The sequence below is a fragment of the Gadus chalcogrammus genome, chromosome 4 (assembly GCF_026213295.1).
Source record: "Gadus chalcogrammus isolate NIFS_2021 chromosome 4, NIFS_Gcha_1.0, whole genome shotgun sequence".
NCBI classification, from domain to species: Eukaryota; Metazoa; Chordata; class Actinopteri; order Gadiformes; family Gadidae; genus Gadus; species Gadus chalcogrammus.
The window spans coordinates 9204923-9229668 of NC_079415.1; the positions used below are offsets into that span (position 1 = coordinate 9204923).

Here is a 24746-nt window from a genome sequence, read left to right on the forward strand (position 1 = left end):
TGACCAAATATGTATTGTTGTTTTTGTAGTTTTTTAAGCCAACAAAGCACGTTTGATGACATATTTCACGCAGGTTAACATCCTACAAATACCATCCTTCACCGCGAAGAAAACGTGATCTACGCAAGGAAACCATGGCGTTGCCCGAGTCTGTTTGACAGGTTACTCGAAAAATACGCGACTGTGTTCCGCTGTTCGTCGCCTGTGTCCTATAGTTGAGATGTAAAGATGGGTTCCCGCATCAAGTAAGAATATAATAGCGATTTACATGTATGTCTCGTCACTGTTATTAATATGCGTACTGAGTCATTGTGGGAGATAACGGAAGCGCAAGGCCGCGACTTGTTGCGACAGGGTGACTTGTTTTGTAGAGAAATAGTCTTTGCTATGCCATTCAGAAATGTAACGGTGCGTGTGTAAACAATACCAGGTTAAGCTAACCCTTATGCTCTATACATTTAACAATCATTCAGTGCATAGCTCTGTATAATAGTAAAACCTGTTTTATCAAAATTGCCATTACATTTCATTTCCCCCCAAACCAAAGACAATAGTTTAAGATTATAATCTTAAAACGGCAAACAGCGTTTGTGAGCAATAGCGTTTCTTGATACCATGTCATCTGGAGCAAAAGTCTAACTAGAATTACACAAGTGTTCTGCATTCAAGAGTAAATAGGCCTACGAATGAAACCTATCAATGTCATATTTTGGAAATATCGCAAATCGCTTAAAATATCTTAAATTCTGCAGTTCACTAACCTACAGAACAGATAACCATCCTTTCATACTAAAACTCCTGTAAATGAGATGACGCTGCTCAAAGTGTAATATCGCATCATAATCAAAGAGGTTCCCCAAAACTACATGATCAGTTTCAGTTATACATGTAAACAAATATCTAGGAACGAAGGTTACACCACCTTTGCTTGAAATCAAAACGGATTATTTCCCCCAATTGATCCTGTAGTCACTAGGGTGCACTGGGGTCTTATGACGCTTTGACCGTGTCTTGGCTTCCTCTGGGATACTAGACGTATTTGTTTCAGAAGGTTGCTTTGAATTTCCTTTTGTGTTGTGGCAATTGCTCTGTTATTTGATTGGCTGTCATGACGTGTGTTTATTGATGTTTCCTTGTCTTCTACCTTTTTGTGTATGCTTATTTTTGCGTAAATCCATATATTTTTTTAGTTATATGCTTTATGAGCAGTTGTGCTGTTGGTTGACCTGTTGGTACAGCCAGTACTAACGCCTTGGGCCATGTGATGTTCTTGAACAGGAACAAATCCAGTTGTTTTGAACTGTCAATCTTCCCAATAACCTCCTTTTGGAAAAACCCTCGCTGAACCCTCTTCGTGAGGCAAGCCTGGTCATTAGGAGCAGATGTTTGATGTGTTAATGTGGCAGAATCTAGGGCCATTTTGTCACTACAGCCAATAGGAGGTCATGCTGGGAAATGATAATGCTATGCTATCTAGTGCATTGCGATTAAAAATGTCTTCTTCGGGATGGCACTGGCCAAGGCAGACTAACAATGCTGACTCTCACATGGCCCTATCCAGGTCAATGTCCAAAGTGCGTGTGTGTGTGTGTGTGTGTGTGTGTGTGTGTGTGTGTGTGTGTGTGTGTGTGTGTGTGTGTGTGAGAGCGCCTGCTATGTGAGTATGTTATCTGTCACCTTTGGGAATCTATCCAGTGATGGACCTGTGACAGCATTCATTTTTTTTCAATTCCATGTTTGATGTGATCTGAGTTGGCTGGTGTGCCTGCCATATGCTCAGTCAGCAGCGCCACTTCTCCCGGACCTTGTTTCTTCCTCTCTGGAACCTATGTTTCAGTCCTTAGTTGAAGGTTTGGTATATTGATGGCCACTAGTGCTTCCGCCTGTAAGTTGTCCTTGGATTGCTTAGAAATCACTTGGGCACTATATTTTGTGGAGCAGGGTTCTCCCAAATATAGTAGAATGTTGTGCTTTAGTTCATGACGCATGTGGATCCGAAAGAACCCCAAAATTGATTTGTAACAGTTTATGCCAGTGCCTAAAATGTCCCTGTGAACGAGCCCCATGTGAAAGCGTTTCCTAAATTGTGCCAATTAAAGTTGATTCATGCTACTGTAAAGAATTATAATGGCTTTATATGCTTATTTAAGAACACACTACCTAAATTATGCAAGTAATGATGTCTATATTAATTTGCAACATAGTATTGCTTTCCTCATTCGAGGGTAAAAAATGGCAAGTTAAGTCTATATCCAGTCCCATGTTAAGGATAAATACTCTTATCTGCCATATCTTTAGCTTTTAAATGAATGATAATTTTTTTAGAAGGATAGGTTGACTCAGTGCAAATGTGTGATAGTTTTGTGTTGGGCACGCATTTGTGATTTCATTTATATATCTGTCTTTGAAATGTAAACGCTTAGATCTTTTAGGACCCTATTTTCCGATAATCTTTGGTCTAATGGATTAATGCCGACAAGAATTTTTTGAAATTGTTCCACGACTGAGCAAGAACACTGCAGTCTGGTTTAGTTAATCCGCGAATAACGTGCTGCAGTGTAATCCTTCATGGCAACTACACAATGTACAGTATGTCCTCTAAAAGTACTTATTTCTTCCACCGACCAGCTCAGATTGTTTGTTATTGTGTCCCACCAACTCTTGCTCAAGGAGAAATCTTGCTCTGAAGTATGGAGTATGCTGTTGGAGGAACTTTAGATTTCCCGGTTTAGATTTGCATAAACAAAAAGTGTGACACACACTGTAAATTGAAAATTCGACAAAAACATTGTGTGTGGGGGGGTAGTAGTACCGAAAGATCCGGTATAAAACATTAGAATATCCTCTGAAAATGTGTTTTATTGATAAGATTGACCACAAAAATGTACGCAAAGACACCAAATATGTTGGATGGGTGTACAGTTCTTCCATGATATGACCCAGACCATCCTCCATTAAATTCACAAAGGTATAAAGCTACATATTTCAATTCCTTCTGGGTTAGGCCCTTTTTTTGAGTTAGTTAAACTGGACTCCCAGCCGTTGCTCCAGACATTCAGCCCGTCATCCTAGGCATAGACTATTGACTGATTATTCAGAATGTTTAAACAAATCACATTGTAATGAAACAATCGAAAACTGGAAGTGGGCTGGCCTTCCTGTCTGGACCCCAGGGGTCTTGTAGAGCCGGTCAGGCCCCCTCATGCCTCCCCATAGCGTGGGGCGTGCAGTGGCAAACTGTAAATAAAAGTGTCTTTAAATGTGTCAAAGCAATGCATGTTGGCTGGCCACTGTAAAAATGCTCTTCTTAAAATCCTCTTCTGAAAACTTCATCCACCCACCGCTAATTAGTTTTCTTCAGGTCGAATGCAGCGAAACAGGAAACGCATCTGTTCGCTCCTTGCAGTTTCTGGTTTCAGGGACAGTCTCTGTGCCGTCTCCTCCCGGAGATATTCTGCTCTCACATGAAGGCACTGCTGGATCCGAGATTAGTTTTGCCCCAAATGTAGAGATGAAATGGGCTTGTGAGGGCATCTTGGGCCTCCTGTACAAAGAACAGAATGCTCGGTGGCTCGGCTCTCCACATCTCCCCTGGGTCCTAGTGACCTTCCTCTCCTGTGCTGGGGGGTTTCAGGGCCAGTGCACTCTGGGGGATCTGGGCTCCTCTACTTCAAGCCCGACCTCCTCTGGGATTCTGCAAAGTCACACCGTTGAATTTTGAGTAGCACCATAATGTATAACAACATTCAATATTGAAAACTTTTCCTTATTATTGTGGTACTAATAGCCATTTAGCCAAACCCGTCAGCACATGCTTGTAAAGGAAAGCGTAGCTAGCCACTGATATGAACTGTGTGAGGTCCAGTTTTTGTATTATCATGAGATCCGTTCAGTTGATTCCAATCTCCATCGATCTCAAACCTCACCGCTAGACGCCATTACATCCTACACACTGACTGCCACACCTTTAACTCATCGACTGTATCTGTGTGTTTCAGGGAGAATCCTGAGTCCACCTTCGAGGTTTATCTAGAAGTAAGCTTTCAAGGAACTCAAGGAACAGGTGTGTTTTCTTACAGTAATGTAAATTCTTTCTCGATGTATGTCTGCATATAATAGCGAATGCTATGTTGTATGATGCCTCAAACCAAGTAAATAAGAACATGGGGAAACCCCTTAACCCTTAGAGACCCCAGAGTAAAACTGTGGGTCACTGTGTAAAGATAATTAGTTGTGACAAGCAACACTGGCTGAGAAGCCTCAAGGCTAAGTTATGGTTCCACGTCGACGCCACACAAGGGGGTTACGGACCCCTTACGTCGTTGCGGACCCTCTATGCGTCCACTGCGATGGCTGCCGTGCACCTCCCAAAAATTGTAACCCTGCGTCGAGGTGACGCAGCAGCAAGGGCTGTGATTGGTCCGCTCCCTAAAACCCGACGCAGAACCAAAACAGGTTCACGACTGCGTCAAAGCGTCATTGCGTTGGGTCGACGTGGAACCGTAACTGAGCCTTTACTGTGCACCATCGCACTTTAGGAGGGTGTCTTGGTTGCATCCTTTATTTGTTTATACATGTTCTCACAACTATTCTCTAGGTGTCCAGTGGTGTTTTTTTTTTTATTCAGTGCTTGGAAATGAAAATGTAGCTGGCCCCCTATAATTACCTCAGGATGGGATTAAAATAACATTAAACCTGTAATCTGAGGAAAATGACTATTTTCTTTGGGATTCATTTCAGGTCCTGAGGTGGTGAGGCAGTTCCCAGTGGACTACAATGAACAGGTTTGAGCCCGTTTTTCTTTCTACCTAGCTTAAATTACTTAACGTTTTGTGTTTGTTTTGGCAATAGAGCAGCAGTACCTATTTTCCTTTAGATGCACAGACTATCTAACAACTGTTCATCTTCTTCTTCCTGCACATGGTTGGTCCATACAGCCAAACTCATCATTGACATACTTATTCAAATACTTTGTTGTTTCTCTTATTCTCACAGGAAACCCTCAAGACAGTGCCCAGGTTCTGTTTCCCTTTCAGCATAGACAGGTAACCCCCCCAACCAACCCACACACGCGCACGCACGCACGCACGCACACATTTTTTGCTGGATAGGATTAACCTACTCACTCACTCATACCGAACTTGATCCCTTAGTTTGATGAAGGAGCTGAAAACGTTGACTGTAAACACTTTAGAAAGCTAGTCTTCCTGGGGTCCAAACATAACGCATAAGAAATAAACCACAGTGCTAAGACAAATGAAGTGCAATTACATTAAGGCAAAGTAGTATTAACACGTTCAGATACCATCCATCCAATATGTAGACGTAAACATTGTCATTTTACGTTCACATAACATACAAAGTCATACTCGAGTCGTACTCGTACACTATGATTGTTTCTGTGAAATTCACTCTTTGTATTGTTTATTTTGCATCCTTCCTCCAGCTTGACAGTTAATCATGTCGGGCAGAACTTCACGTTTGTGTTGACGGACATCGAGAGCAAACAGCGCTTCGGTTTCTGCCGCCTCTCATCTGGCGCTCACAGCTGCTACTGCATCCTCAGGTAATGGCTACACTGGTCTTTAAACGCCATTTGGTCAATGCTTCTCCACTCTGGGTTCAGAAAAATCCATAATTTCAGCACAAAACAACCAGTAATGCACAGATTTTCAGGGCTCATGTTATGCTCTGATTTAGTCACTTTGGATCACAAAGAAACTGGTTTCCCGTCCTTCTGATTCATACCCTGACTTCCTTAAGACTCTTTCTGAAGCTCATATTGCAGCTGCTGCCTCATCAGTGTCTCATGGCTTGCTTAATATTACTGTCTTTACAGATTTTTTTTATGCAATGTGAAATAATATGTCTTTATGTCTCCCACCCCCCCCTGTATATTCTTTGACAACCATCCAGTTTCCTTAGGCCTAAACAATTTTTTTGTTTGGTTCCGGTTTCCGACCGACCCTGTCAATTTATGTGCGACCCAAATTTTTTTATGAGTTTTATAAAAAAAAAAAAAATTTTATGTAATTACGTTTTGGTACAGCACCTCTTCATTCTGTACAAGGCTGAGCGAATTTTCTCGTTTTTAAATGAAAACAACCTACCTATCATTCGCTGCCGCTGGAAAAAATAAAATAAAAAAATAAAATAAATTCCCTACCTACCCATGACCTCAACTGACAACCAACAGGAACCAAACTTTTTTTCAGGGGTCATGGCGGGATCCTGACACCCTCAGATAAACATCCTGTCAACAATAGAACTGACACATGACTTCACTAGCGTGTTACAGGTCCAGATTAAAGAGAGGGACGGAAGTATTCTCACATTAGTGCAAAAGCAAGCATTTCAACATTTTGAACTCTGAGCTTTTGCAGAACATTGGAAGAGTCGTCATGCTCCACTCAGTCAGCTGTATTCTGTGCAATAAAAAGGGGTTAATGTCAAGGGCCTTTGAGAACGGAACAGATATTACGCCACAGTGGGAGGCATGGTCGAGAGAGAGAGAGAGAGAGAGAGAGAGAGAGAGAGAGAGAGAGAGAGAGAGAGAGAGAGAGAGAGAGAGAGAGAGAGAGAGAGAGAGAGAGAGAGAGAGAGAGAGAGAGAGAGAGAGAGAGAGAGAGAGAGAGAGAGAGAGAGAGAGAGAGAGAGAGAGAGAGAGACTACTCTGCGAGTGTAGTAACCACTTCTGACCTTTTCTAATCAAGTACCTTCTGATAAACGAAAGCTGCTGTTGTCGTACTTCATTTGACTACAGCTATCTGCCATGGTTCGAAGTGTTTTACAAGCTGCTCAACATACTCGCTGATTACACGGTGAAAAGCCAGGTCAGTGGCAGCAGTTTCACTTCCTTTTCACATCTGCTTCGCTTCCCGAATCAATTTTTTTGAAAGGTTTAATATGGCATAAAAAGACTCACGCGTTGGTGTTGCGTCCTCTCCGTTATGTGGATTTCAGGTCAGTCATTGGCAAGAGCTTCTTGTTACACTTCATACCCTTCCAATACCTGAGCCTGGAGTTCCAGTTAACCTCAGTGTGGTGAGTCAGTACCCAAGCACTCCCAGGGTCACATACATGGTGATTGCGACACTGTTTGTAACTCTGTGAAAGACTACAACTCATCGCTAAAGGTGTTACCAAAGAGAACAAAGCTAATATCGCAGATATTTCCACTTTAACAAGCACCTTTTTGAACAACCATTCAATTATAACAATAATTGATTAATATTTTGATAGCCCTGAAAGACTTGTCTCTCTCAAAACCTAACTCTCTCTGTCTCTGTCTTCCTTTCTGTCTCTGTCATGCCTCTCTTTCTTTCATTTTTCGGCCATTTCTCCACAATCTACCCTTCCTGACCCTTCGCAGCATTCCTACTTCACTGTGCCTGACAAGAGGGAACTACCTAGCATACCAGAGAATGTGAGTGGCTCATCGTCCATGCACCCATTGTATACAACAACGTTAAAAGAAACACTTGCTTTTCACTTTATCTATTTGTATGCATGAACATAATAACAGACAGCTTTTGTATTATATGCCAGCGAGATAGAAAATCCAAATGGAAATAAAGTACTTAAATCACAAAAAACACTGTATTATATATAGTAATTATTCTGCACTACTCTAAATTGATAATCAAGAATGAACTACGTGTATAATGCAATGCAGCTGACAAGTTGTATGCAGTGTCTTAATTGCTGTTCCATTGCTGCAGTGTCTCAGTCCACTTATTGTTTTGTTTCTTTGTTACAGAGGAACCTCACAGAGTACTTCGTAGCAGTTGATGTCAATAACATGCTCCATCTTTACGCTAGTATGCTTTATGAGCGCAGAATCATCGTCTGCTGTAGCAAACTAAGCACTGTGAGTAGAATATTCTATCCCCCCTCCCAACTATCATGATTTCATTGTTGATCACAATTAATGCTGTTGATGAGTATTTGACAATTTTTACTGTTTCTATGCTTTTTTCATGTTTCAATGCTGCGCATATGCATTTTTTTCAATGCTAGTTGTTGCTCAAACACATTTTATATTTAAATCTGTAGTATACGTTTACCCATTAGCAGCATCTAGTGGCTTGAGTTGTAGCTACAGTTATAGCTATATCCTTTTGAGACGATGGTTATGTCTGAGAATTTCATGGTTCAAGACCCATGACGTGACTCACGGGTGGGTACTTCATATTCTTGAGAAACTTTATAGTTCGGAAATTTTTGAATTTAGTTTGAGTAGAAAAGTAACAAAGTGCAGGATTAAATCGTTTAATAATACGCCATAATACAGCTTTGTTATGGTCACGAGATTGAAATCCTTAAATAGAGTTAATACTAGAATTCTCCTATATTGATGTTCTGGGATATACTTTCTGTTACGGGAGATGGCCGTTATGAACGGTTGATCCCATGCTTACTACCGACTTTGTCCTGAAACAGTTAACGGCTTGCATCCATGGGTCAGCAGGCATGCTCTATCCTATGTATTGGCAACACGTGTACATTCCAGTCCTGCCTCAGCACCTCATCGACTACTGTTGGTGAGTGTGTTTCCTGCCATCCCTTGGCTGAGAATGTTTTTCCCCAACTAAACCGCTTCTAGTAATACCCCAAACAAACCACATATTTAGATTCTCTGTTGACACTTGACAGCGTATAAATGTTCTGCTATGTACTTTATTTCCTTAGTTTAGAATGGCACAGCATAAAGGTTTAACATTAATTTGATATGAGTTGGCCTAATGACTAAAATATAGTACTATTTAATATAGTTGCAGGGATGTTGAGCTGTTTACCTTTTTATACGTATAAGGTGTATCATATCAATGTTATGCAGTGCATACCCTCATTAATGTTAATTCATGTTGAATCATCTGTTGCAGTGCACCAATGCCTTACCTCATTGGAGTACATACCAGTCTGATGGAGGTAGGTTATGCTACATGAGCAATACTGTCTCTATATATTTTACTATCGCTTATTTCCCATTCACCCGAGGACCGATATTCTATTACTAATTTTCAACCCCCCATGCCCTGATGTCATCATAGGTACTGAATGTATTTGAAGGTCAATGTGTATCTTTGTCCTGTTTAGAAAGTGAGAGGGATGGCTCTGGATGATGTGGTGATTCTAAACGTGGACACAAACACACTGGAAACCCCCTTCGACGACCTCCAAAGCCTTCCGTATGATGTGGTGGGTGGCCTACGCATCCACACAACTTATATTTGAAATGTAGTGTGTTGACGAATAGTATAAAATGATTAGTGTTTCCATAGCAATTACCTGCTGTATGTGGTGTTATTTTTCAATGGACATCCTTGGTCTAAATGATTACTTGCAGATAGCGTCGTTAAAGAACCGCCTAAAGAAGGTATCCACGACGACGGGGAACGGTGTGGCGCGAGCGTTTCTGAAGAGTCAAGCCGCGCTGTTCGGAAGCTACCGGAACGCCCTTCAGATCGTAGCGGTCAGTAACTCAATAAAATCAAACACTGTTCATTTAAACACTATTCATTTGATATGAAAAATAATCGTAAAGGTAAGGGCAGGTCAAATTCATTACAACAACTTTTGTTTGTTAGTTATAATCTAAAATGTAATTCGTCACATTAATGTTTGTAACATGTTTGTAACAACGCGACAAAACTGCATGAGATGTAGCATGGCTCTGCCGCTATCAGGTTTGTTGGGTCAAAGAGATGCCTTGGGGTTCCTTCTGTCCTGTAAAACCTCCCCTGGTTTACCGTTTATGCAAAGCTAAAGACATGCACATAGTTTATGAGAACATGTACTCAACCAATGGCTTCTTTCTGACACCGTATGGTGCGTTATAAATCGACCTTACTGTTTCCCGTGCTCCTCGTCCTCTATTCCCCTGCAGGGAGAGCCCATAACGTTCAGCGAGGAAACCTTCGTCAGCCATCGCTCCAGCGCCATGAGACAGTTCCTGCAGAACGCCATCCAGCTGCAGCTCTTCAAACAGGTGCACACAAACTCCCTCAGACACACCTACACACGCACGCAAGCACCCCTACACACACACACTCCCACACCTACACACACACACACACCTACACATACGCACACACCTACACACGCACGCACGCAAGCAGCCCTACACACACACCCCTACACACACACACACCCGCACTCCCACAGTACACACACCTACACATACGCACACCTATCTACCTTTACGCACTTTGATAAGTGGTTATCTTTAGTCGTGCATCGTGTTTCGTTCCATTTTTCTTTGTTCAAACGCGCCGTTCTCCCTTCCTCTCTCCTGGGTGTGTGCTGTGAACCTGTAGTTTATAGACGGTCGGTTGGACCTGCTGAATGCAGGGGAAGGCTTCAGTGATGACTTTGAAGAAGAGATCAACATGGGAGAATACGCAGGTGAGTTGGGCCGAGGCGTCGGGAGTGGTGGCTCGTGTTGAAACGGGAGGAAAACGTGCTGTGGTGTTTAACGCGTCGTTTCCTCTCATCAGGCAGCGACAAGAACTACCACCAATGGCTCTTCACAGTCAAGGTGAGTGTCGTGGAACTTGTGTAACCGTCTTTACTTTTTAACTAGTTATATGAATTATTTGAATAACCATCTTTCCTTTGTAACTAGTTATTTGAATATTGTCAAGAAGTGTCCTACAATAAATAATTTTCGTCATTGAGCTACAGTCCGCTTATCGTCATATACAACCTGTTCAAATCCAACCATTGGGCTTTGTAATTTTACGTAATTATGTTTTTTATGTTTGCCGTGTTAGACTTCAGGCTTAGTCTAAGTATAATCCAATATGGTTCCATAATATCTGTGATGGTGTACTGTGTAATTGTTACGTGTTGTTGTTCTAACAGAAAGGAGGCGGGGCCATCTACAACACAGTAAAGACGAAGGCCAATCCAGCTATGAAAACGGTTTACAAGTTTGTAAGCACATGATTTTCTACTAAAACTATCAAACATTGTTCAAAGGTCCTTACAAAGCATTTGGTGTTTTAAATTGCAACTTTTTGTGATGTCATCTAATTAGTATCTGATGGTTCTAAAAGCTGTGTTGAATTGAAGCTCTTTGTGGTGTAAATCAATTGGAAATCGGGTGATTCTACAAGCTGTTTCTAATTGTATCTTCATGAAGTCACAGTAGAGGTGACCAAGTCAGTCCCATTAACCATATTTGCATTGAAAAGTGACTCCAACAAAAGCAAAGCATTCAATCATTTGCTCATTATGCTGGACTCCATAAGGGCATTGCGTTCATGTATAATATTTAACAACATTAAATAATCAAAAGCCCCATTTGATGTGACAATTTAAGTCGAATGAGAAATGCATGGATATATAAAACCGGCAAGCGCCTCAAACACGGAAAAGAATCATCATCACGTTGTGTGTTTGCACATATGTCCTATTCTCCTATTCTCTGAACAACAGCCACACTAGTGGAAGCTGCCATTTCATAGTGTAGCCATGACAACAATATGAGTGTCTCAAAGTACTGGGTTAGACGGCGACCACCCACGCTAGCATATAGGACCATTATGACATCCTATAGCTTGCTCCAGCGGTTCCTTGTTTCTGACCCTTTTCAGGCAAAAGACCACGCCAGGATGGGCATCAAAGAGGTCAAGAGCCGACTCAAGCAAAAGGTACATGAATTTCTCTGCATGAAAACCAGTCTGGTGCACTCCACCGTCTTCCATGTTAACACAACGACATTCCCTCTCTCCGTCCTGGATGTTTGGCTCTGTTTCCTCCTGTCTCCCTTCATCATTCCCTTTTATTTATGTATGTATTGCTTCTCACTTTTTACGCTTTATTTTATTATCGCATCTTTCTATATTCCACGGGCTGCTGTAACAATTTCTCATGTATGGGATGAAATAAAGTTCTTATCTTATCTTCATCCCGTCACCCTGACGATCTCCATCCCTCCTCCACCTCCAACATGTGCTCCCTTCCCCCTCTCCCCGAAAGGAGCATACAGAGAACGGGTACTCCACCGCCGGGACCCCCGTCATCGACGAGGACTCCACCACCACCACCACTGTGGGAGGAGCGGTCATGATGTCATCGTCGGCTGCACTCCGGCGGGAGGCGTCGCTGCAGAGCTGGGACGACGGCAACCGGCCAATCACCATGCACCTTGGACCGGTAATGCCCCTTGAACACTTGGGAACGGTAATGTGCGTAGGTGACTTAGAACTGGTAATGCTTGTAGCAGACTTAGGAGAGGTAATGCCCGTAGCACACTTGGGAACGGTAATGTGCGTAGCAGACTTAGAACTGGTAATGCTTGTAGCAGACTTAGGAGAGGTAATGCCCGTAGCCGACTTAGGACAGGTTATGCTTGTAGCAGACTTAGGACAGATTATGCTCGTAGCAGATTTAGGACAGTTAATGCTCGTAGCAGACTTGGGACCGGTAATGCTCATGGCCGATTTAGGACCGGTAATGCGCATGGCAGACTTAGGACCGGTAATGCTCATAGCAGACTCGGGACCAGTAAGGCTCATGGTTTTGAAAGTGCTGTGAATAAGTTGGATGTGTATTATCTTTGTGTTTTCGTAGGCTCGGCCACCATTGCTGGTGAAGAGACCTGTCGGTAATATCTGCTTGGACAGCCCTGACCAGTAAGCAGATCCTATTCTGTGAAAGGCATATCAATCCAATCCAGATAATTGAGTTACTTAATATTGATTAGCTAAATGCAAAACATTGTTTCTACATTCTGATCAATAACCCAGCTGACTTAATAATGGCATTAGCATTCTTAGTCAACAAGGCTAATTTCTAACCTTTTTCACTAATATGGATCTCAGTTTTTGCAATTACTAATCTACCTTTCCATTAATCTACTTTCTTCGGCTAACTCCTTTCTTCTCATCAGTTTTTAATTGAATGTGACCTACAACCCGTATAGATGTGCTCCCACCCAGTGTTGTTTTCGGTCATGCCACGTAAATGAATAGGCAACTTGACAGTAGTCATTTTCTTTACTATTATTTAGACAAATGTATTCGAATTATGAGTTTGCCTCCCATCTGTTTTTCTTTCTTGCATCCTCCTTGGTAATCCTGGAAAATAAATTCTAAAAGGAGACCTTTTTATTAGTCTTATTGTCTGTCCCTAGTAGATTTATGTAATGTAATGTAGAGCACTTCAGTCCATCAGAAATAACAGGAGGATGAATTATAATGCCTAATTGTTAGTAGATAAAACAAAGCAGGTTCCTAATAAATACCTGAGTTGTGTTACTAAGCCTTAGGAACTGTGAGATTTGAGTTATTACCATCAGTGGTTGTGGAGCAGTCGTTACGGATCGTAGGTTTTTCCTCTCTTTATCTACGTGCCCGGTCTGTGTTTTCTGTCTTTTCCGATCTCTCCCTGCTTTCATTCTAGTTCTATGCGTCCTACGCGCCACTACACAGTCTTTCTGTCTGAGGATTCGTCCGGGGACGAGCTCCAGCATGAAGACCACTCAGGCGCTGGTTTCCCTGACAACCTTTTCTTCTCGGTCCCTTTCGAATGGTCGCCAATGTACGCCCCGTCTTTGATCCGCTTCGCATTTCACCTAATTGGTCTTCTAGCTGAACGCTGCATGCACTGCTCATTCATTTTAATACAAGTGTGTGTGTGTGTGTGTGTCTGCCTGCACATGCTAGCACTCTCCCTCTCTCTCTATAGCCGATTTACATTATGTCTCGCAGACCACAGCCGTACCGTTCCCTAAAGGAGGCGGAGTCAGCGGAAGGGGGGGAGGAGCCTGGCGTGGGGGCAGAGCGTCACACGGCCCCGTCCAGCCCAATCACGGAGAAGTTCTCCAACGTGAACCTGCTGGGGGACATCTTCAACTGCCAGGACGAGCCCGAGAACCCGTCCGTCAGCCTGGCTAAGAGTTTGGAGGACCTCCGCACCCCCAAAAGCTTGGAGGAGCTCCAAGCCAAGTTCACCTACCAGGTAGGATGGCCCTGAATACAGAGACCTTTTCTCAAATGATGCTGAGGCTATCGTATTTGTCTTAAATAAAGTTGTATATACAAGTTATACATATCATATCATATACCGACACCGGCCTTTCTGACCAACGTATTGGCGATTACCTTCAGAAGCTTGGTGTACCCCACATCTGTCTAGTAATGTGATGATTATTGAATTCAAACGTTGCAAGAATTTGGCCATATGTTCTAACCTTTTCCCTTGGTGAGAGGCGCTCAAACTTTTCGAGCATGTGAACCCATTTTTAAGTCACAAAACTATTCCCACCCAAACTTTCGAAATTGTACAAATGTCTATTTGTTCATGCAGAAGCTTTTGCATTATTTCAGAGATCTATAGCTGATGCCTTCAGCTGACCCTAAGTGGGCTCCTAAACCGCAGATTTGTAAACGCTGCATTATTGTTTTGATATATTTTTTTTTCTCCATCTGTTTTCTTCACTTTGCAGCGTATGGACCTGAACATCGGCGATCGCACTCGCACCCTCCCGGGCCTCAAGTTGACCAACCCTTACAACAAGCTGTGGGGCGTCGGCACGGACGACAGGGCCGCACCCCTATGGGACCCCTCTTCCGTTGGCCCCAGAACGGCGCCACCTAGACCGCCGCCGCCAGTGCCCCAGAGCCGCGAGACCTCCAGCCCCGGACACGACACCGGCCCGCAGCCTTCCACCCCCAGCCAAGGGAACATCACCATCCCCCGGCCCCAAGGGAGGAAGACCCCCGAGCCCTGCTTGTCCCTGGTGCCCCCTGCCGTCCAACCACGCAGCAGACCCCCGGAGGCCGGTAACGGGATGTCTCGCAGCGGCGGGCAGGAGTTCAGGCACGCACTGGGCATGAGCGTGGACGAAGACCTGCTGAAGCCCTGCAAGGCCGACGAGAACACGGAAGATCTGCTGAGCCTTCTGGACCCTCTCAGCAGCAGCTCCGCAGTGGACCTTCGCGCCGTTACCTCAGGCGAAGACCGGGAGGTCATCGCGCTGTTGCCCTCCGGCAAACCCATGCTTCCGGCCAGGCCCTATCCGCCGGGTCTGCCTCCCTTCCTCCCACACCCTTCGATCTCCTTGAATCCCTTCTCCGCCACGCTCCAGTACACCTCCCCCCAGACACACTACTCGCCCACCGTGGACCGGAACCCCTTCGGCGTGGCGTACGGGCCTCCCCCGCCCGGCTACGCCGCCGCCCCGACCCCGCCGCACATGATCTCCACGCTGCCGGGCTTCTACAGGCACCCGCCCCCGGGCTGCGCCACGCTACCGGCCAGCTTCCGACCGGTGCGACACGCCTTCCCGTCCATCGTCCCCAGACTGCCCCACTCCTCGGCCAGCAACCATTCCCTCTCCAGCCTGTTGGACCCTCCGGCCGCTCCCAGTCACGCCAGCAACATGCTGGGGAAAGCGCCCATGGAAGCGAGAGAACCGCCAGATCCCTTCGGGGAACTGTTGACCATGGTGACCAAGCCCTCGGAGCCCCCCAGGAAGAAGGCGGAGGATCTGCGGACGAGGTGGGAGACTTTTGACTGAACGTTTGTGGAAGCGTTGCGCTCTTCTTCGTGGCTCCACGACAACTACCAGCAGCAGTTGCTGATGAAGGACAAGTGAGCGTACGTTTCAGACTTGAGGATCTGGAGCCCTGTGTTTTTTTCCCCTGCCAACACAATTTTGGATTCACCCTGTTTTAACTCATGACTCTTTGTTATCCATCGTTAGGACAAGTCTTTGCACCTATTGTTTCAGGCTACGTAGTTCTCCACGTAAAAGCTTATCGTGGATGTGTAACTTTTAATAGGCTGCCCACCTTGAGTGAAAGCCCATAGTTGACATTATAGTATTGAATCACAAAATTAGGTTTTTTCTTTTTTTACATCTGTACAAAAGCTTATCCACTTATATTTATAAACAACTTAGTGGCACTGCAGATCATGCTAAATATGGTTCACGGAAAACCTGATCTTAATGTCTCATAGTCCTTAGGTAGCTTTGTGCAAACTTGTGTTTTATTAGATCAACCAAAATACATTTCATCGCTGGCTTTCCTCCATCATGTGTGAATAAGTGTGGCCTTGTGTTTGAATAGAGAAAAATAACTATTTTACATTAACTAAACTTAATGTATAATGAAATACTTACTGAAACATTGTTAGCCACTGTTTTTGTGGTACATCAGTTACTGCAATTTTCCTCAAATATTTTTTATTGAAATTAAAAATTAGTACTTGAATTTAAATTCTAAGATATTTTTATGTTATCATAAATCATGAATCCCTACCCTTTGCCAATTTCAATGTTTTTTTTTCCACCCTGTTATTTTCCTTTCGCCTTTTTCCTGTGTCTTATGTTAAGTCTTATAACTGAACTAAATGTGCTGGTAATGTGACTCGCATTGCCAATATATATATTTACTACTGTTTGTCCTTACTGTTTGTCCTTACAAATGCTACACAATTATTTTCAAGCGGCTCCATTCTGACTTTTAAACACCAAAACAGATCAAATCAATGTCCCGAAATTGCTGCTATTTCCTTTACTGCTTTTTAGGTCATCTCTGGGATCATTGTGTGGTGATGCCAAAAATCTTGTCGCTTAAAAGTGACTGGAACTGAAGTGTCTTTTAAGGTCAAGCACATGTGTGATTGTGTATAAAGAGGATGCTGTGTATGACTGAAGATCTGTGTTACCCGAAATGACATCATTCGTTCACATAATGTTACCACAATGTTGTGCAAAACAGAAACATGTGATGCTGATTATTATTTATTATTTCATCTTTGTAATTGCTTCAGGAAAATGTATATAAATTATATATTCTGTCCATATTTTGGTAATTGCATTTTTTTCTTTTCTTGTTCCGTTAAGTTGAATATACCTATGCTTATTTTATGGGAGACTATTGCTTCTAAATTATATTCTTTAAAGCTATAAAAACCACTGTCCTACTTACATTTTTCACACTATAGCACTGAGAATTAAATGGCGTGAATCGAAAGGGAAAGTGAAAGTGCTAATTTCACTGTTTTTGCAGTTTCCTCACAATCATTAGCAGGCATGTACACGATTTTTTTTTTATTAAAGGCAACAAAGCCATACATGAGCACTGAGTCATCACACGGATTGTGCAGTTATTTGCGCTTTAACTCTCATGAAACACTACAAGCATCTCTCAAGAATTTAGAGTAGGCCTATATAACCGATGGAAACTGATATAAAATCCCCCTCCCAAAGAAATGTGTGTCAAATCTATACCCTCAAATAGGCACTCCTAATCACACATTTATTTAGCTATCTAGGAGTGATGGGGACGGACGGACGACTAGATTCATGTATGTATCGTGAAGCTTTACCTTCGAAATAATTGAATTTTCATGTAGCCGCACAAAATGAAGCCACTAATGAATGCAATCGCATATTGATCGTACCGACCTAGAGAGGCGCTGTATTGTTTTCCGAGTCACGCCCATCTCAGGCTTCACGACTCAATTTACATATGGAGATTCCGGGGGAAATCGACATTTTTTAATTAAGTTCCGTTGACTCCCGTACACAATTTTGTTTGTAACTTCAGCTGGAGCTGAAATGGAAAGAGCGTCAGGCAGCAGTAGCCCACTCCGTTGATGAAAACAGGTAGGAACCAAAAGTTCGAGAAAGTTACCAGAAACAAAGACAATATTTAGGCCTAGTCAATTAGTCAGTAGACAAAGAAAATGCAGACATCGTATTACACCTCATAAAAGAAAACCCTGCAGACATAATTTGAAACGTTTTTACCACCATATGCTTTTAGTTTTCAGGGGAAAATTCTCCAAGGACACTATGCTAACGATTGGTAGTACCAACGTGATAACAAAAACGACAACAATTTCTTGCCTTATAAACCTCACCAGATAGTATCGTATCATTAAACCTTTAATCTTGACCTTACCGCCAACCTCTAAGAGATATATTAGTTAACCTGCCAACGACCGACTACTTGGCACTTCGGTCCCTGCACGTGTTACACATGGCCGCTTCCGTTACAAAAAAGCAATCGCGGACACACATGGATCTGTAGAATCCATCCCCAAGTTGAAACCATATCATATAAAATCGCACAAAACATTTGCGAGATCATATCGCAATATTTACAGTGTCACAATACATATCTTATCGGCACAACATTTAAACTGTGATATGCTATTGTGAGGTCCCTGCTAATAGTTCCTAGTTCTGACATCATTGAATGGACATTCAGAGTCTGTTAACTATACATTATTGTTTTTGTTCTGTGGCAAATAGAGAAAAAGACCAGTGTCATTATGGTATAGCCAGGTGGCTTCCTGTGGGTAAACCAAAAGAGAAATGTAGAAACAATAAATATGGATGTGGATATTTGACCAAGAGCAACATGCATACAAAACCAGATCTGCAATATCAGTTTGCTAAATGCCATGATTGTCAAGTACACAATAAACATAATACGTGCATATACAATATGTATAAATATACAATGTTTATGGTGGACATGGTAAACAGCTACCCCAGACAAACCCAACCTAAAGTCTGTGTTTTAGCAATATGGGTCAGCCTAAGCCTCCATCCAGTTATCGGTTTACGGTTGTTTATTGTGCGGTTATAAGTTAGTTACAGTAGCAGCCTTCCGTTATTGTTTTATTACTAGTCCAGTGTATGATATCATTTTATTTTAAGCTGATGGGACTGTACGACCATCACCTGTTCAGTTCACCCTGCACAATCTTGAAGTCCAGCTCTAGATCCTAGGTCTTCATGTTTGTCTCGAGTTGTTCTTAAACCACCTGACAAAGCTCCTCACTCAGTAGACTTTGACTACAAGGAGACATCAGAGAAGTTTTGGACTTGGTAAGGCTAAAGTGGTGACTAGACGATTTCAACATGAAGCAGCAGGCCTACAGGATGCACTGACGTTTTCTTTTCACCTCTGTGTTCCTGACCCTTCCTCTGACGTGGTTTCTGCCTTTGTAGTACTATTTAGTGTGAACTTAGAGGTAGTCCTACCGTATGAGCAGAGACGCTTTCTTTTTTTCCCGTTACGTTTGAGGTGCTCAATATCAAAAAATATTGAAAACCCAGGATTACAAACTATGTACAAATTCAGTAGTCATTTATGAACCAACAACTGGGTGGAAATAAGGCCTATATCAGGCTCTGATGATGTCATCCCCAAAATGGATGCATAGCTCTGACGGTACCCTAGGCAACATGATGTTGGAACACAGTTGAGAGGGGAACGTGCCTCAGCCTGCCTATCAATTCATTCTGTATTTGTGTTTACGTTTTTTGAGACAGATGTTAAATGGTTGAAAAACAATTTCCGCAGTCTTTTTTTAAGACATACGAATACAACAAAGACAACAAAACGTCTTAAAAATTAAGACCTGAATCTAAGTGTTGCCTGGTCCCTTTCTGTAATTAATCTGATCTCGATTTTGACAAATCACCATCAATCAATATATTATACTATTCCCTTAAATATTGTATTTAGTTGTATTTATGATAATGTACTTTTAATAGCATTCAATTCATTGAATGAATGCATCTTATAAAATATAAAATAATATCTTAAATCTCCAATACAATTTTTATAATTGTGGAATTTAGATCAATACAATCAGATGTTTAAAAAGATTGCATTCATTTATATGTTATATTCTGTTTCCAAAACATTAAAAAATGTTTTAAGATATACAATCTAAAATATGCAATAAAGTTAACTGTACAACAATACAGTGTGAACATTCATGATGTTCAAATTGAAGTACTCCTGATATCTTGAGATAATAAGCAAAAAAGCAACACTTGTCCAAAAGTCCCTCTCCTGGAGGGGGCAGTATTTCACCTTTCTTCTTCTTCTTCCTTATTTGCAATTCAACAAGCTCACAGATAGGAAAACCGCTATAAAGTCCGGTGTGTTTTCTACCAATGACAGCAGTCCCTCTGGTCAGCTGATCAGCAAGACTCCCTTGGTCATATCAAGCGTTCCTCCGGGGGAACTTTGAGCATGCTGTCCATTTCGAGGCGAGCCCCGGCCACCTCCTGTGTGCTGGGACTGTAAGCCCCCTCGGACTGGCGTTTCTTCCTGGCCGTGAGCACCATGAAGGTCAGGCCGACTATCAGTATTAAAACGCAGAGGCACACCAGCGGGATGGCCACTATTAACCAGGGAACACGGTCCTTTTGGGCTTGTTTCTGCAAGGGCAAGCAAAGGCACAGAGAAAGCAGAGAAACCGCTCATTATGTACGCTCAACTAAAACAAGTAGCAAATCTCGGTATTTCAACGGCATTTGGAGGAAAATTCTGAATTGTATAATAGAGGATTATATTGTACAATACAGTAAAATAGCAGATTGATACAGATTCATCAATCCTATAGAAGGAATGGACATAGTTGTACTTCAGTTTAACTGTGTGTGTGTTTAATTTCACATTTGGTCTTGGGTTATCTCAATGTTATTTAATCAAATCGTCAAAAGACTTACACTTGTATCACAGATTGGGCCCGATAATCCGGGCGGACACAAGCAGAGGAACCGGTTGAGACGATCCAAACAGGTGCCCCCGTTTCGACACGGGTTCGACTCGCACTCATCCACCTCACTCTCACACCTTACCAAAAAATAAGCACAGGATGGAGATAGGTCAACGAGTCCCAATGAAAACCAATCAACAATGAGTCATTCCATAAGGGAGTGAAGCACAAGAAGAAGTGTCAGATCTACCTGACTCCTGCATATCCCGGTGTACAGGTGCAGTTTGCGCCCCACAGGCCATCGTTGCAGACACCCTGGCTCGAACACTGAAGATCTTTACCACACTGTGCTGGAGGATAGTCCCACCTGAAACCAAGCATGTCCGCATCAATAGTCTGTCAGTTAAAAAATGGCAGTGTTGCCAGTTCTCCGAGGTAAAATAATTAATGTGTTAAGGTGTAAAGCACAATTTTGTGCCAGCATACATTTCGATTATATATACTATTATCAGTCTCACTGTTGCTGGGATACTGGCAGGTTAGCAACATTACATTGATAAAATGTAAAACTAATTCATCGTTGAAATAACTTTATAAAGTCACCTTATTTGATAGAAACAAAAGACAGCACTTACTGACAGCGTGGTCCAGCGTAGTTCTTTGGGCATAAACAGGTGAACGTATTGGGACCGTCTTTACAAGTGCCTCCATGTTCACAAGGATGACTGTCACACTCGTTTAGATCTTCTTCGCAACGCTCACCAGCGTATCCAGAGTGGCACTGACACTCAAACCCGGACAAATAGTCTTTGCAGCTTCCATGGCCACACGGTCCAGATGCGCAGTCATCAATATCTAAATGGCAACGTTCTCCCGTCCAGCCAGCTTCGCAATCACAGCCAAAGGCGTTAAAAAGGTCTGTGCACTGCGCTCCGTTGCGACACGGGTTGGAAGCACAAACGTCCGTGCTCCTGCAACCTACAGAGATCTTTTTATTCCCAACTGGGTGGAACTGGGCAGCCTGCGGGGCCTTGGGGTCGGCGACAAAGGGAAGGTACACCCCGCCGACCCGCACCGCTCCGAAGCACCCCTTGAATCCCTCGCCGACGGACACCACCGCCTCCCGGTCACCTAGGAACCGAACGCTCCCGCTGCGTTGGGGCGCGCTGCTAGCGTCCGTGATCCCGTCCACGGTGATGATCCAGGGAGAGGGCTTGTCCTTCTCTTGTCCGGCCATCGCCACGGTCACGCGATGCCAGCTGCCGTCGGCCACCCGGCGTCTCCCGCTGAAGGCCAGCGTCTCCACGCTGTTGCCGCTGTGGATCTCCACGTGGAGCAAGGAGTCCTGTAGCCCCACCGTCAGCAGGTCGGAGCCACGGGCGGCCCGGAGGAGCACGGCGTTCTGTGAGCGAGTCCGCAGCTCTATGTAGATGGTGGTCACGGGCTCGGACAGGGTACCTCTGGCGCTGTAGCGGACGGGGCTGTTCTCAAAGGTGGCGTTGTAGACACCTGAAACATCGGTGTTGGTGATGAGGATTGGTCAGATTCATAAGGTTTGTCCGTTGTCTTTGGGGATGTTCAGTACCCATTACTTTTCACACACAACATTGCCATGATTCTAAATGTATTGATTATCTTTCCCTAAAACTTTCTAAAACATGTAAAGGTTTCTTTCTCCTGAAATTCCCATCAGCGGATTAATATAGTACATTTTATGACGAAGAAAAAACTAATTTTCTCAAAAGGTCCTGCTATAAGAGAGAGAATTCTGATATTGGAGTGCCTTTTGTTTTTTTATGTATGTAACCACAGATATGTGGAGTCGTAAATGTGTTCTTACATTCATATCCATCCAAGAGGTCCACACACTGGCCCCCGTTGGCACACGGGTTGCTAACACACCAAACTCTTGTTGCGCAGGTCTTGCCCGTGTAGTGCTCTGGACAGGAGCATGTGAAGTCATTGAAGGTGATGGCGCAGCTCCCTTCGTTTTCACATGGCTCAACCTAAAGACAAATGTAGGATTTAATCCATGAGAAATTATCTATGTCTCTCTGCTTTAGTTATATTTCAAGCCCTTTCTTTCAATTTAGTTATGATTCAGTCAGTTATAAAGACTAACAATAATATAGGGTACTGAAAGGTGCTGTAGAGATACGCCATATTATTTGAGTACATTTTTTAGAAATGGCATAGCCATCCTTCAGATAATTCTGAGTAAAATGCATTGTACGAATATCTGCTCCGAGATTACTGCGTCTACATTGGTATAAAACCATTATATATAAGACTGCTCCTGGCTTGTTCCTGAACAATTAGAGCATCTCTTCCCTGATTGGAGGGATCGGGAAATACATCTTGACTGTCACCACAGGTGTTAGAAATGCAAAAAGTTATCAATGGCGGAAAAGTGTAAGGAGGAAGAGTTCATTGTCTTGCCTTAGCCCCATTAAGGTCAGTTATACAGAATGTCAAAAATAAAAATGTTGGTATACCTAAACGTGCGCAGAGAGGAGATTTAAAAAGGTTCATTAAATGATTTCCTACCTTGCAAGTATCATCACTGACACATCCAGTCTCAACGTGTTCAGCGTCACGTGCCAAACCCAGACTCCCTTCTTCCGAGTCGCTCCATGCTTCCAAGACCAGATGCACTGTGTCCAGACGCACGTCCTGCAGGCAGCCTTTGAAAGCACCCCCCCAGGCCTCTGAGCTCCAGTCTTGGGCCAGGCCTCCGACGTAGGCCACATCACCGCTGTTCACCTCCACCTCCGGGATCTCCCCTATCCCGTATCGAAGGCCCGCATGCTCAAAGATCACCTTCCTCTGCTGGACTTCCACCTGTAGAAATTGCTTCTCACCGTTGGCTACGAAGATGGGCGCCGTTAGCGGTGTGCTGCTAGGAAGGGAGCTAACGAAGACCCTGCCCATGCCCAGGTACACAGAGAAGTAGACCTGTCCCTCGCCGTCTCCGGTGGGCCTCCGCAGCTGAAAGAGTAGTCCATCGGGCTTCAAGGACCTGATGAAGAAGGAGACGCTAAAGTCCCCCCGGTGGCTGCTTCTGACGTCGTAGGCACTGTAGCTCACTGTGTCTTCGTGGCTGTACGTCCACGACTGGAACTCTGTTGGAGCAGAATTCTTTTTTTTTTTACTGAGGTTATTCATTGAATTGCTTTATTGTTTACTATCAGTTACAATAATGGAGATCTTGGGAGTGCTATGTCGATGTTATGCATTCTGAGGAGACCATTGTAGGCAAGTGCTTACCCTCTGAGCAACTCTGGCTTCGGTAGGGCCGGTGACAGTCACATCGGTGTTTGGTCCACAGGTCCACACATTGTCCGTGTCCTGAGCAAGGATCGGACTCGCACCACTCAGTCTTGCTACAGCCGAGCTCGTGGCTTTGGCCCTCTGGAAGGTCTTGTGGCAGGATTGGCTTTGAGTCTATCTCCAGGTCTTCCATGCATCCTAGGAAACCCTCGCCACTCACGGTCCGCTCAAGAAGGTCATCCGGCGCGCCACCCACGTAAACGTGGGTAAAGGATTCAGGATTTAACTGGAGCCCGTCCTGACTGGCGTCTACAATTGTGCATCCTTTAGGGTCACAGGTGGAGCCTTTCAACACCAAACCGAGACTGTCTTGGGTCACAAACGCATGCGCGTCCCACCAATCCCCGTCGCTCACCGAGCCCGGGTAATGGACATCCAGTTCGGATCCCTCGAAGAGGCCCTTTGCGTGTAGGCCGCTGCTCACAATCTCCAGCGACAGAAAGCTGGCGGCGTCGCCTCTGTAAAACAGCAGCATGTTTGGCAGCGTGGTCCGAAAGCGCAACCGCACTCCTCTGTACCCCGCGAGAAGATGAGGCTGCTCGCCCGCCTCCCTTCGCCTTCGTTCCTCATGAGGGTCGACATGGATGTGGACGAATCCCGGAGCCGAAAAGGAGAAGGTGGTCTGTGTGGAGCAGCGGTCGTCGAAGAAGCCATGCTGGCACAGGCAGGTGTGGCCGTGCTCATCGTGGCGCAGCCAGGGCAGGCAGGTGGCCCCGTTCAGACAGTCGTGGTCCACGCAGCCATAGAGCTTGACGTGGCAGCGCTCTCCTCCCCAAGGGAGTTTGCCGGCGGGCTTGACGTCGGGACAGTGGCAAACGTAGGAGGCCAGGCCGTCTTCGCACCAGCCGCCGTTCAGGCAGGGCTGGCTCTCGCACTCGTCTATGTTGATCTCACAGAGGACACCTGGGAAGATGGAGCATATGCATGTT

At 44.0% G+C, this 24746-nt stretch overlaps 2 protein-coding genes across 3 annotated transcripts in view; one reads left to right on the plus strand and one right to left on the minus strand.

Annotated features, from left to right (window-relative positions):
* dennd1a (DENN/MADD domain containing 1A) lies at nucleotides 1–17936 on the plus strand. 2 transcript variants are annotated; one of them, XM_056588159.1, is made up of 23 exons: nucleotides 1–245; nucleotides 3999–4063; nucleotides 4741–4784; nucleotides 4996–5045; nucleotides 5447–5566; nucleotides 6764–6833; nucleotides 6964–7044; nucleotides 7373–7426; nucleotides 7760–7870; nucleotides 8443–8543; nucleotides 8886–8931; nucleotides 9100–9201; nucleotides 9350–9475; nucleotides 9890–9991; nucleotides 10320–10407; nucleotides 10500–10540; nucleotides 10867–10938; nucleotides 11601–11657; nucleotides 11986–12162; nucleotides 12580–12641; nucleotides 13411–13548; nucleotides 13719–13968; nucleotides 14456–17936. In XM_056588159.1, the coding sequence occupies exons 1-23, from the start codon at nucleotides 229–231 to the stop codon at nucleotides 15527–15529; spliced, it is 3048 nt and encodes a 1015-aa protein (XP_056444134.1). In that variant the 5' UTR covers nucleotides 1–228; the 3' UTR covers nucleotides 15530–17936. The 2 variants fall into 2 exon arrangements, with proteins under 2 accessions (XP_056444134.1, XP_056444133.1); XM_056588158.1 differs by lacking the exon at nucleotides 13411–13548 and having other exon boundaries at nucleotides 227–245; nucleotides 14456–17934.
* crb2a (crumbs cell polarity complex component 2a) overlaps nucleotides 16617–24746 on the minus strand; it is a 15130-nt gene continuing 7000 nt past the window's right edge. Inside the window, exons 9-15 of the mRNA XM_056587758.1 lie at nucleotides 23755–24720; nucleotides 23035–23609; nucleotides 22328–22493; nucleotides 21123–21996; nucleotides 20738–20854; nucleotides 20498–20624; nucleotides 16617–20206 (exon numbers count right to left, since the gene is read on the minus strand). Of these exons, the coding sequence (XP_056443733.1) occupies nucleotides 19985–20206; nucleotides 20498–20624; nucleotides 20738–20854; nucleotides 21123–21996; nucleotides 22328–22493; nucleotides 23035–23609; nucleotides 23755–24720 (3047 nt within the window). The 3' untranslated portion in view covers nucleotides 16617–19984. The remainder of the gene's footprint in view (nucleotides 20207–20497; nucleotides 20625–20737; nucleotides 20855–21122; nucleotides 21997–22327; nucleotides 22494–23034; nucleotides 23610–23754; nucleotides 24721–24746) is intronic.